Source organism: Quercus suber, unplaced genomic scaffold (genome assembly GCF_002906115.3).
Source record: "Quercus suber isolate HL8 unplaced genomic scaffold, Cork oak 2.0 scaffold_207, whole genome shotgun sequence".
Lineage (NCBI taxonomy): Eukaryota > Viridiplantae > Streptophyta > Magnoliopsida > Fagales > Fagaceae > Quercus > Quercus suber.
The window spans coordinates 59,731-73,367 of record NW_027069665.1 but is presented as its reverse complement, the minus strand read 5'-3'; the positions used below and the strand labels follow the sequence as shown (position 1 = coordinate 73,367).

Here is a 13,637-nt window from a genome sequence, read left to right as displayed (position 1 = left end):
TGTGCATCTCACGTGCCTGCAGTTGGCGGCTTGCCAGTCGCAAGTCAGCCGCGAGTCCTAGCCTCAAATCTCCGTCTTCTTGCACATACTTGAGCTTTTCTTCACATTTTCTCACACACTACCCTTACAATAATCCCACTTAAATACATGGTTACTAAGTGCTTAAATTACAGGCAAATTGGCACGGAATAAAGCCAACAAGATGGTTGATAAATTTCAACCTTACAATCTCTCCCTTTGGTTATTCCATGGCAAAACCCTAAAACAAACTCTAGACTTAACGTGTGAGTTGGGAACAATTGGAAAACTCACTCACACCTAACTCTAGGATCTATGAAGCTTTAGAACCATAAGAACAAGTAACTCCTGAAACATAACAACACAATAAGTTTATTGTATGCAGAAAACTTGTAATGCAAATGGAGCAAGCATAATGCAATCAAGCACAATAAAGTAAAGCAATAAACCATGGCAAGACCAAAAACAGGTAATCACTTCATACAAGTGATCAAAGTATTCATTCACACTTAGAATGAACATCCAAACATTCAAGTTGACAAACACAAGACAAATCACTTGAATGACCAACACTCAACCAATGCACAATACATGAAGTATGTGCATCTTGGAAAAATCCTACACGGGCACAAGAGTGACAGTACTTAAAAAGGAATGCATAGCATTAGGTTAGAAGTACTGATATAACAAAGCACAAAGGCTGCATAAAGCATGGTACAAACCACAAAGGCCTACAAGTGCATAAAACCAAACCTTAGAAGCTTACAAAAGCAGTATAAGTACAAACCTTAACAATAAACCTTAAAACCTACAAAGGTAGCAGGTACAAACCAACACAAAAATAAAGATGAACTGAACAAATACAAAATGGATACTGAAATATGATAGAAGCTAAAAATAGACAAAAGCAATAAACAAAAGCCTGTTAGCTGAAATCTCCCCCTTTTGTTGAGCTCCCCCTGCCAATAGCATCTCCCTCTTTTTGTCATGGAATAGCTAGTCTTCATCATCTTCTAGTTTTCTCTGAATTTGATCCAGTTGAGCTTGAATAGAAGTGAACTTCGTATCCCATCGAATGTTGAGATGGTGCAAGATAGATGTAAGTCCTGACATCTTTATACTCAGCTCATTGACAGATGCTACAAGAGAGTTTAGCTTCTTGTCGGTGGGGAATGAACTAGAGTACGAACCACTGCGGGATGTTAAAACTTCTGTTTTGAACATGCGCATGTTGATTGGACATGGTTTTGGGTAGGGAAAATCATTTTGAGAGGGATGGATCCCTTTCAGCTTCAAAATCCTTGAAATGAGGCAGCAAAAAGGAATGCAGATCCTTGACTCTATTCGTAGAACAGTTTTGCGAAGGATATGAAAGATATGAGTACATATATCAATCTCAACATCAGAAATCAGATCATGAAGGAACAGTGCACGTCCGAGATTCATATACCCTGTGCTGGATAAGGGATACATGTTGTGAAACATGACAATCGTAAGCACCCTCAATTTTGGAGGAAGAGATGAAACATTGACTAAGTTCCCATTTGAGGAAAAGTCCAAGTCTTCTCCAAGAACTACTCGAAGTAAGTCCTCATCTGGATGTAGGTCATCATAGACAAGAGAGATTCCAAGTATTAGTCGGTTGATGTGAAGAATCTTTGCGAGATATGTGGGAGAGACGGAGAAACTTTTTCCTCTAACCCAACACTTAAGTTCGTCTCCTTCAATAATTACATTGGCAAAAACTTCTTTTACCAGATTTTCATATGCATCATCAAGGTTGGAGAGAAAGTAATTTCAATCCTTGTGGGCAAATCATTGAGGGATGTCAGTGTCAAAGAGAGAATGTTAGTCAACGACTCTTTCAATCAGTGGTGTAGCCATTTTGAAGTAATTTTCATAAGTCTGAAAAGCAGCATACGATCAGAACTTGTTAGGATCGAACACACCGGATAGGGAACGAGTCCTTTTTGGTCTAGGGGAGAAATCATCAATTTCAATGACAGGTTCTTTCCCTTTGCTTTCATAGCTGATCTCTTGAATGGAGACATTTTGACACTACAACATGATTTAACACACACAAGAGACACCAGACAAGACACCAAACATTATTAGCAATGTGTCAGTTTCACACCATGGATACTGAAGAAAACCCTAAACATTTGAGATTTAGGTTCAAATCATGACAATGAGTATTAAAAAAAAAAAAAAAAAAAAAAATATGCCCAAAGCAGTGAGTATGATGGAAAAGAAAGAAAACCCATACCTTTTTTATGAAGATTTGAGAAGAAACGATGTAGAAATGGAGGATTTTCAAAGAATTACTCAGAGTGTTTGTGAGAGAGAAATAGGAAAGACAATGAACAGTCATAATAAGTATGAGGGAAAAAAACCAAAAAAAAGATTTTAAAATTGACCTGGAAATGCAAAACACGGGTTTTTCGCGTCTGAGATAAGTCGCCAGGTTAAGTCGCGAATCACCGAGAAACCAAGATTCTTGAAAAATCTTCTAAGTGTTTTTCACGATTGGAAGATCTACCCGCGAGGGAGTCGCGAGCCGAGCCGCGAAAATCTCTGTGTACCCCTCGCGATTGGACCTTCCACCCGCGAACAAGTCGCCACACTGAGCTGCGAAATATGCAAAAACACAAATTTTGAAAAAAATTTCCAAGTCTTTTTCGTGATTAGGATGCTAACCCACTAGTGACCCATGAAAGTCTCGGAGAGAGCTTCACGACTAGAGCATGCAACTAAAACAACCCGCAACAAAGTCGCCAAAACAAGGCAACACTATTTTTGAAATTTTTGATATTTTTGTAAAAACAAAATCACTTTCCAAAAACAAACTAAAAAACTCAAAAATCTTTTTGTGTTTGATCAACAAAGATTGAGTTTGTGAAAACACATTTAATTAAGTACAATCACACAAATGAATATGGCATTCATTGAACATAGACTTGTGTGTTGTTTGTGGATATCAAAATGAGATAGTACTTAGTCCAATGTGAAGCTTCAATGATCAATTCAATCAAGGCATACACAACTAGCACTAGATAATGTGACCTATCTCAATTATAGAAACATGCATATATGACCTCTCACATGCACTTGATAACAATTCTTTGAAGTTTTTCCTTTGGCTCCATATTTAACATATCATTTGCACTTTTTGAGGAAAGAAAATCTCATTATGAGATAAATGCCTGAAATTTTTGGTATTTTAATTGATGAGTTAGCCTTTGGCTTTTTGGGCATCATACATTTTATATTGGTCGCTTTCCCTTTTTCCTAGTCGAATACTAGTATGTGCGACAGACTTTTACAGTTCTATATCTCTTTTCATTTGGAGATTTACATTTAGAGAGCTCTTTTAAGCATAAAAATAAAAAAAAGTGGGAAGATATATAGGCATGAGTCTATGTATGTCTCAAGATCAACAAAATCATTCACTAATTATTCATGACAATGTTGAAGATCTATTTACAACAGTCACATAGATTTCAGAATTTCTTCCACAATGATATGAGTGCATGAGAGACAAGCTACGCTCGTTAAATGCACAAAGCCATTAGTATAAAGGTACAAGGCGAAATATGCTTTGAGACAAAAACTCAACAAAGCCGATCAATCTTTTTGGATTTTCTACTTTTTATGTGTTTTTGGATTTTTGACACAAAAGCAATAAAAACTTTGATAAAAAAATATCCACAAAAAAAATGAAGACAAACATAAGACACACAAAGCAACCTAGAACACATTAAGGTATCAAGGAAGACTGAGTTTAAGGAATGATACCAACACCAATTGTCTTACGCAAGGACTCAAACCTCGGGCCATCAAGAGGTTTGGTGAATATGTCTGCCTTTTGATTGTCAGTATTGATGAATTCTAGACATACTGTCTTGTCCTCTACTAAGTCCTGAATGAAGTGATAGCGGATCTCGATATGCTTTGATTTGGAGTGATGAACTGGATTCTTTGACAAGTTTATGGTACTAGTGTTATCATAGAACACACACATAGTGTCTTGAGAGATTCCATAGCCATGCAATAACTTTCTCATCCATAACAATTGGGCACAACAACTTCTTGCTGCAATGTATTCAGCTTCAGCCGTTGATAGGAATACTAAATTTTTCTTTTTGCTCATCCATGAAACCAAGTTATTTCCAAGATAGAAGCACTCACCAGAAGTACTTTTCCTATCATCAATGCACCCTACCCAATCAGCATCTGAATATCCCGCCAAACACTCATTCAAATCTTTTGTATACCAAATCCCATAGTCAGATGTGCCATTTATATAGTGGATGATTCGCTTAATTGGGATTCTTTAGGAGTAGCTTGAAACCGTGCACATACCCCGACACTGAATGCAATATCTGGCCTACTTGCTGTGAGATAGAGAAGACTGTCAATCATACTTTGATAAAGTGTTGGATCAACGTCAACACTGACTGCATCAATAATTAACTTAACCGAGGAACTCATGGGAGTATAAGTATGTTTCTTAGAGTCCAGACCAAATCTTTTGACAAGATTTTTGGCATACTTCTCTTGAGAAATAAATATTTCATCTCTTCGTTGTTTCACTTGAAGCCCTAGGAAGTAGTTCAACTCTCCCACCGGGCTCATTTCAAATTCCCTTTTCATTTCTTCCGAGAACTTGTGAGCTAGTTGATCAATCGTGGATCCAAATACAATATCATCCACGTACACTTGAGTGACAAGGAGGGATTTCTCATCTCTTTTAACAAACAATGTTTGATCTGCTTGACCTCTTTTGAACCCACGATCCAATAGGTAAGTAGTGAGACAATCATACCATGCTCTTGGTACCTGCTTCAACCCATACAAAGCTTTCTTCAATCTTAGTACATGACCCGGAAAGTGAGGATCTTCAAACCCCTTTGGTTGTTCAACAAAGACTTCTTCATTTAGAAAGCCATTTAAGAAGGCACTCTTCACATCCATTTGGTACAACTTGAAATCCATGATGCATGCTATGGACAAGAGAATTCGAATGGACTTTAGTCTTGCTACTAGAGCAAACGATTCATCAAAATCTATGCCTTCCACCTGAGTATACCCTTAAGCCACCAATCTAGACTTATTTCGAATAACTTCACCATCTTCAGGCCTTGGAACCAATTCCCACACATCATTTCTAACAAATTGGTGTAGCTCCTGGTGCATAGACTCTACCCAATTCTCATTTTTCAGTGCTTCTTCTACCCTTTTAGGTTGAAATTGAGCAAGATAGCAGTTGTATGTTACATGGTTAGCAGTAAACCTTGGCCCTTTTCTCAAACGAAGTCCCTCGTTCACATCCCCAATAATATTACTTGATATGTGATTGAGTGTCACTCTTGATGAGGGTTTCTTAGAAGTTGAAAGTTCTTCATCACGAGAAATTGGGGTTTGAACTTCTAGAGGAGTGAGTGGACTTGAGATTTCTTGTGTTGATCTAGTCTCTCTTCTTGATATAGGAGGTGTGGACTCCTTTCCAGGAGTTTCTTTCTCAGCATCATCATTTAGGGACATATCATCATCATCCTCTTTCTCCTTGAGTTTGAGCCCCTTTCCATCATCCTTAATTTCCTTTTCTGATATGGTGTCGTCTATGACCACATTGATTTACTCCATCACAGTCTTAGTACGCTTGTTGTATACTCTATAAGCTCAGCTATTTGTGAAGTAATCTAGGAATATTCCTTCATCACTCTTAGCATCAAATTTTCCTGGATTTTCCCTATAATTTAGAATGTAACATGTGCTCCCAAATACTCTGAAATACTCCACCTTGGGTTTCTTTTCTCTCCATATTTCATATGATGTCTTCTTCGTCCCAGTTCAGAAATAGATTCTATTACATATGTGACATGATGTGTTCACAGCTTTAGCCCAGAACCTTTGAGGTATGTTTTTGTTGAGTAGCATGACTCTTGCCATCTCTTGAATCACCTGGTTCTTTCTTTCAACCACCCCATTTTGTTGTGGAATCTTTGGAACTGAAAATTCCTTCTTGATACCATGCTCTTCACAAAACGTTTCAAATTTAGCATTCTCGAATTCCTTCCCATGATCACTTCTGATTTTGACTATGGGAACTCTTTTTTCACTTTGCAGTCTCTTGCATAGTCTTTACATATTATCACATGCTTCGGACTTCTCTCTAAGGAATTCCACCCAAGAGTACCTTGAGAAATCATCAACTACCACCATAATGTATCTCTTCCCTCCTAGGCTTTCAATTCTTGTAGGCCCCATTAGATCAACATGAAGAAGCTCTAAACACCGTGAGGTAGCAATCACATTCATCTTGTGATGGTTTGCCTTTATTTGTTTTCCCATTTGGCATGCTCCACATATAGTCTTCTCCACCTTTCCAAACTTTGGAAGTCCCTCAACTGCCTCAAGTTTAGAGAATTTACATACTTGTTTGAAGTTTGCATGTCCAAACCTATGATGCCAAATTTTCAGCATATCAACGTGAGCACTTCTACATGAAATAGGTGCCGTAGGAACTACTCCATAGCAATTATCAGTAGTCCTATTTCCCTCCAAGAATTGAATCCCATTTTCATCAATGATTATACACCCCTTCTTTGAGAATTGGACAAGAAAGTCTTCATCACATATTTGAGTGATACTTAAGAGATTTGCCTTCAATCCTTTAATGTATAGCACTTCTTTCAGTAGAGGTAATCCTGGTATTTCAACCGTCCCTTTCCCGAGAACTTGAGCATGACTCCCATTACCAAAAGTCACATAATCACATGCTTTCTCTTTAAGAGTTTTAAACAGTGATTTATCTCCTTTCATATGACGACAACATCCACTGTCAAGATACCATAAGCACGAGTTAAAATACCTTCAATGAGGTGTGTACAAACATACAAGCATGGGACAAGCATTCTTGACCATCAAACAGAAATTCATCTTTATTTTCCAAGCTTTTTCCCAGATTGAATTTTATTTTTCAGATTATCAACCTTTTCACACAATGTTCTATTTCTTCTTTTGTATTTCTTAATCAAAGAGTTAGACTTACATAGACTATTTGTGTAGAATGTGGTTCTTAGTTTTAGAGTATTTCAGCATATGAACGAACATCCTAGCATGTTTCTTGGATTTAATTAACTCTAATAGTTCATTTTTAGAATACCCTTCAAACATACTCATAGAGTCATTATCACAAACACCTAAACTACAATTCTGCATGACCTGTTTTACAGCTGCATCCATAGCCAAGGGGTCTAGGATCGCACTCAAGTAATCAAACCACAAAGAGTGCACCTGCTTTGATACCAATTGAATGTTCAATATGGGTATGAAACACCCTTGAACGTTTAGACTACCAATTACAATATTACCAATTCTAGCTTTAAATCAAACAATGTATGTGCGAAAAATGATAACAAGTTTATAACAGAATTGATAACTAATCTAAGCCAAATATAAACACATCCACAGTAGTAAATATAAGGCAAAGATAAAGGAAAGGAAGATGCAAACACACGGACAACACACGATGTGTTATTGAAGAGGAAACCAAAATCCTTGGCGTAAAACCTCTCCGCCGCCTTCCAAGCGGTCAATAATCCACTAGAAAATGTACTTGGGATACATGAACAGCAATAGACCCTCCAAGCCTAATCTACCCAGGTACCTAAGCTCTCCAAGCTTCCTGCTCAAATGAGGTTGCGCCGAATCTTTTTCTTTTCTAGCTTACCAGATTCCGCTACTAGACCATAGCATCAACCAATGTATATTGATTCCTTCCAAACTGCTTCCCTTAGCACCAAATGAATATTTCACAAACGTAGGTGTGGTGAGAAAAGGATTTGGTCAATGACCTCTCAAAGATGTGACAATGGAAAGAAAGAGAGTAGAGAAATTTGTAGAGACTCTAAGGTAAAGATTGTGGATGAATCAATCTTGTTTTTCTTTAGGGTTTCTCTCAAAAATTCTCTCTGGAAGCTCTCTCAATTTAGTGGGTATAAGGGTCTATATATAGTGGTGTGTGTTTGGAATATGAAGAGTTAGTTTTTGCCAAACAAGGTTGATTGGCGGCTTGGCCTCGCGACTGGTTTGAGTCACGAGTTCAAGCCGCGAGATAACGACCTGGCTAGCCTAGGACTTTTGTCCTATAGTGCGACAGCTGGCGCGACCTTTCAGCTCCCCATGTGTGCATCTCACGTGCCTGCAGTTAGCGGCTTGCCAGTCACAAGTCAGCCACGAGTTGTAGCCGCGAATCTCTGCCTTCTTGCACATACTTGAGCTTTTCTTCACATCTTCTCACACACTACCCTTACAATAATCCCACCTAAATATAAGGTTACTATGTGCTTAAATTACAAGCAAATTGGCACGGAATAAAGTCAATAAGATGGTTGATAAATTTCAACCTTACAGATACTGGTAGTGATTTGATTTGGTTATAGTGCAAACCTTGCATTGAGTGCAACAATCAAACAGCTCCACATTTTGATCCTGAAATGTCCACAACCTATGAAACCGTTTCCTGTACTTCATCACTATGTAAGTCTCTATATAATTCCTACTCGATCGATGGAACACGTTGCCAATATTCAATGGAGTAAGGGGATGAATCATTTTCAAAGGGAGACATTGTTGTAGAGACTATCACTTTGGGATCGACTACAGGCCACTCTGTGACTCTTCCTAAAACTATCATACGATGTGGACACAATAATAACGACATTGGTGAAAGCAAAGCATCTACTGGCATTGTTGGCCTTGGAGGCGGCAAGGCTTCCCTTGTGTCCCAATTGCATTCTTCAATTGGTGGGAAGTTCTCATACAGCTTGGTGCCATCTATTTATTCCCAAGACAATACCTCAAGCAAATTGAGTTTTGGTAGTCATACTGTGGTTTCGAGTTTTGGAATCGTGTCGACTCCCTTAGAATACAAACGCTCAAACACCTTCTACAACCTAACACTCGAAGTAATGAGTGTTGGCAGCAAAAGATTGGAGTTGAATGGTTCTTCTGGCTCTGGAGGTTCAAAGGGCAATATTATCATTGATTCAGGTTCCACATTGACATCGTTCCCAACAGAGTTCTACTCCAAGTTCGAATTAGTGGTAGTAGAAGAAATTAATTTTGAGCACATTGATGACCCAAGTCACCAACTTAGTCTTTGCTAAAATAATTCAGATGATATGTATTTTCCAATTATCATAGCACATTTTAGCGTTGCAGATGTGAAGTTGAATCCAGCCTTCACCTTCATTCCAGTTACTTATGGAATTGTGTGCTTAGCTTTCACTGCTAGTTAACCATCCATCTCCAGTTACATGGTCCATTCCAACTTGTTTATTAGGCTATGACCTTGTGGAGAAAACAATATCTTTCAAGCCAACGGATTGCACCAAGCTCTAAGCTGAAAATTAAAATGCATTCTTGTATCTTTTAAGTATTTATATTGTAAATAAGCATGCGTTTCATGGGTTAATTATTCCATGTCCCTGTATATATATATATATGTGTGTGTGTGTGTGTGTGTGTTCTTGGCTTTTGCTACAGATTACGTTTGCCCTTGTTTGGTTGTTATAAATGGTTATGGTATGGACTATTTATTGCACACACCTTGTTATAAAGGTAGTGTTTAACTATTTATTACACATACCTTGCCTCCAATCCAAAACGGTCCAAAACATGAGAAATACACCTCAAAAGTACCGGGAGATTTTTCTTTTTTGGCAATTCAACCCAAAAAATTCAAACCAAGTGCCAACATCAAGAATTTTTCATAATAATTTCATTAAAGATACTCTCAAAGTAATTCAAAGATCTATGTAATAATTCCAAGAACCATTGGCCACAAAAAAAATAGAGATCTGAATAAATATATTTACACATCATTAACTTGTTTTATCAATGGAAATTAAAGTCATAACCACTATTAGATATAAAAGAATGAGTCAAGCCCACTATAGGATGTACATTATCTAAATATTACCATCACAAAAGTCTAGCCTCTATCAGTGGTTAGTCTAACTACTATTAGCCACAAAAACCTATCTCAAAATGATTGTTGCATACTCTAAAAATGTTTGTAAAAGAATAGGATGAGACAAAGCCCAATAAGTAGCATAATTAATGGGGGTGGAGGGAATGCAAGTTTCATGATGATGAACAATTTACAAAACATGTTTTAGTTTGGAAAATTTCTAACTGAATATTGCAAGATCATTTTTAATAATAATAATATAACAAAAATTATTAAATGATGAGCCACAAAGTTTCTCAAAATAAATACTATGAAACTATATACTATAATCTGTGAGTACTAACAATATAATTCCAAAGCCATAAAATCTAATATAAGGTAATTTATCACAAAGATACCACACTCCCACATAGACTGGTCAGGGGATCCACCCATTCATAATTGGCATGATATTGTCCTCTTTGGTATGTAGTCTCTTGGCTCCATGGGGAGCATCCTCACCCATATCCTCAAGGTTTTGTCTCTCCCTGAATGGGCAGTAAGGAGAACGTGTCAAATAGGACAGTCAATGAACCTCTTCCCTTCATGGGTAGCAGAGAAGAACACGTCATCCAAAGTGAAAGAGCATTGACCTGGATCTGACATCGTTGTTACAAAGACTATGGAAATCAAATTGGGTGATCACCGAGAAATCATACATGGCATAGGGTTAAAACAACATAAAGCTCACAGTTATATGTACTTTGAAACACAGTTTAAACCTTGGTAGTTTCAGAAAACATTAAATAACCAAAACTTTCACAAAGTTTGTAAGGTTTCCAAATTCATTTCTTGTCAATAGGATTTTCTATCAATTTCCCAAGTAATACAAGACAAGATAGACACTTTTAAATTTCCAATATACCATAAAATCCATGAATTCCTTATCAAAGATTAAATAAAAGACGCTAATATTTTCCATGTCAACAATTCATGTATTTCCCCAAATGCAATACCAAATATGATGCACTTTTTAGAAAATCATAGTTCCCCAAATAATTTTCCAAAACGTGTTTGACCCAAAAATAACAACATGGTTATTTTCCAAAAATCCCATTAGAAAGCTACTTACCTTACAACCCACAAAAATCTTAATTCTCCAAGGTCTAAAAGAGATTAGCTAGAACCTAAACAATATCAATCAAACCTATCACAATAAACTTAAAGCTTGAAATTGTATCTAGCTACAAATTAGGAATTGTCAAATTAGCACTTAATTAGGCAAGCCTAATATTAACCTCACAAGTAATGTATTCTACTCCAAAGTTTGTCAACAAATTAATTCACAAGGCATAGGCTCCAGTTTATAAAATTAATCCATTCAATATCATCTCCCTAATACTAAAATCTTAACAATTCATGAGTAGCTTTCATAAGATTTACACAACATCATCACAAGACCCATGACACCAAAATCATAATATCCCCCAAGACAAACAATTTGAATATTTAACTAGCTCTAAATAATCAATAAAAATTATATTTACCGTCTATCACATTATATAACTCAAAACACCTAAATTTCCACCATAAATAAACCTTAGATAGCCACCATTAGTACAAACCGTAAACCCACTCATCAAATAAATCCACCAAGACAAAACTCATACATATAAACACATGAATATCGCTTACAATGCTCGTAAATCATATGAATACGATTATCAAAGCTTAGATTAAAAGAACCTCAAACAAAAGTATAAAACCCACCAAAAAAAAAAAAAAGAAATTTTTACCTCAAATAAAAGAGATGTAGATGTTTATAGATTCGTAAGGATTTTTTCGTGATATTGTTAGGAAATATGTGATTCAATGTTAGGAATATACGTCACTATTTTATGTAGTTGGCTAATCCTTTGACAAACCATATTTTACTTGTAATTGGGTAGATCTATGATGTGTTTAGTACTTCAAGAAACAAGGTTTCAAGTTCAAGTGTTAAAGTCATGCAAGTCTGTCCAAGAATCAAGGAATGAAGTGTAGGATTTTAAAGCTCGACAGCTAGCATATATCGAGGTTTAAAGGCTACTAAAGCTCATGGCTCGACAGTTAGCTCAATAGATAGGGTATCTATCGAGGTTTATGAAGTTCAGTTTTTCAAGCTGATGTTTATCCAATCCGTGAATGTATGTTTGAGCTTTCTTTTCTTACAACCTTAAACATATATAAGGATTATTTTAAGGGCCGTAAAAGGTGACAAAATTTGCACAAGAGCACAATTTCACAAGTGTGAAGAAGAGTGTGACCAGAAACCTAGTTTGCCCTAGTTCTTGAAGAAGCTGCTGTGTTTGTATACTATAAGGTTTTGTGACCAAGCAACTTCATGATCGTCATCGTTTGGATGAAGTGAAGAACTTTACGGCAAACATCCTTCTCAAGTTGGTGATCAAGTCACATACTAGGATCCGCACAATTGGTTAGTCACGTACTAGAAGCCGTGCATTGAAACAGAGAGATTGTCACTATAGAATAAGTCTAATTAGGTATTGGGTTAAGAGTTCAATTATAGGTTGGTATAAGGTACTGAGATTTCTTCACTTGTAACCGCTTGTTTTGATAATAGTGGATTCTCAGGAGTGGTAACCTTAAAATCACTCGGTGGAGTTTTTGCCACGTAGGTTTTCCCCATTCCTAAACAAATCACCGTATCAATTTATTTTCCACTACATACTTTAGTTAATTACTAATTTTTTTTGTGTTGCCACATATAATTGCATGTTAATTTGATTAATTAATAAATTTGGAGATGACCTATGAAGGCACCAAAAAGGTGAAGGACACCAAGTTGTAAATGCTTACCACACGCTTCGAGGAGTTGAAGATGAGTGAAGACGAGTCATTCAACTCATTTTATAGGAAGCTAAATGAAGTGGTGATTAGGAAATTCAACTTGGAGAAAAGACGGAGGACTCCAAGATTGTGAGGAAGATTCTACATTCATTGCTAGAGAGATTCCGTGCAAAGGTCACTGCCATCGAAAAGAGTAAAGATCTTGATGAGATTAAAATTCAAGAACTCATCAGGTCTCTTCAAATCTTTGAGCTATCTCTACCATCTCAAACAAAGAGCAATCACTTGCTCTCAAGACAGTCAATGTTAGATTAGAAGCTCAAGACTTCTCGGATGAGGATAAGGTTGAAAGGGATGTGGCATACCTTGCCAAGAACTTTCCATAAGTTCCTAAAGTTCCAGATAGATGGAAAGTCTTTTAAGAAAGGAAAATTTTCAAAGTTCAAGAAGGACAAGAAAGACTTCAAGAAATAGGATTCAAGAGATTCCTCACCATTTGAAATGGTCACGTGCTTTAAGTGCAAAGGGCATGGGCATGTGAAGAAAGAATGCCTCATGCCTCATGCGAAGGTAAAGTCTTTGTAATTACCCTTAGTGACTCAGATGGTTCAAATTCGGATTCGGAAGAAAGCTGTGACGAAGAAGGAAATTCTGCATTTATGACCACTGCACCTGTGGACTCATAGGAAGATTTGAGCCTTCTAGTGGAAGAACTTGGTAAGCACACTATAGTAGAGTCTATGGGAATTAGGGAAGAATTGAACGATGAAGATGAAGGAACCAAGGAACTACAAGAATCTTATAATTCTCT

General features: G+C 36.9%; 1 protein-coding gene across 1 annotated transcript; it reads left to right on the top strand.

The window, feature by feature from the left end:
* The first annotated feature begins 8,519 nt into the window (after positions 1-8,519).
* Positions 8,520-9,191, top strand: LOC136070069 (aspartic proteinase CDR1-like). The gene is made up of 2 exons (XM_065779420.1): positions 8,520-8,562; positions 8,689-9,191. Exons 1-2 carry the CDS (start codon positions 8,520-8,522, stop codon positions 9,189-9,191), a joined length of 546 nt encoding a protein of 181 aa, XP_065635492.1.
* The last annotated feature ends 4,446 nt before the right edge of the window (positions 9,192-13,637 follow it).

Excerpts from the sequence above, each read along its gene's own strand:
- LOC136070069 (XM_065779420.1), top strand. The coding sequence starts at position 8,520 with ATGTCCACAACCTATGAAACCGTTTCCTGTACTTCATCACTAT. Across the intron at positions 8,563-8,688 it reads TTCCTGTACTTCATCACTAT|GCCACTCTGTGACTCTTCCT; the intron begins GTAAGTCTCTAT and ends GATCGACTACAG.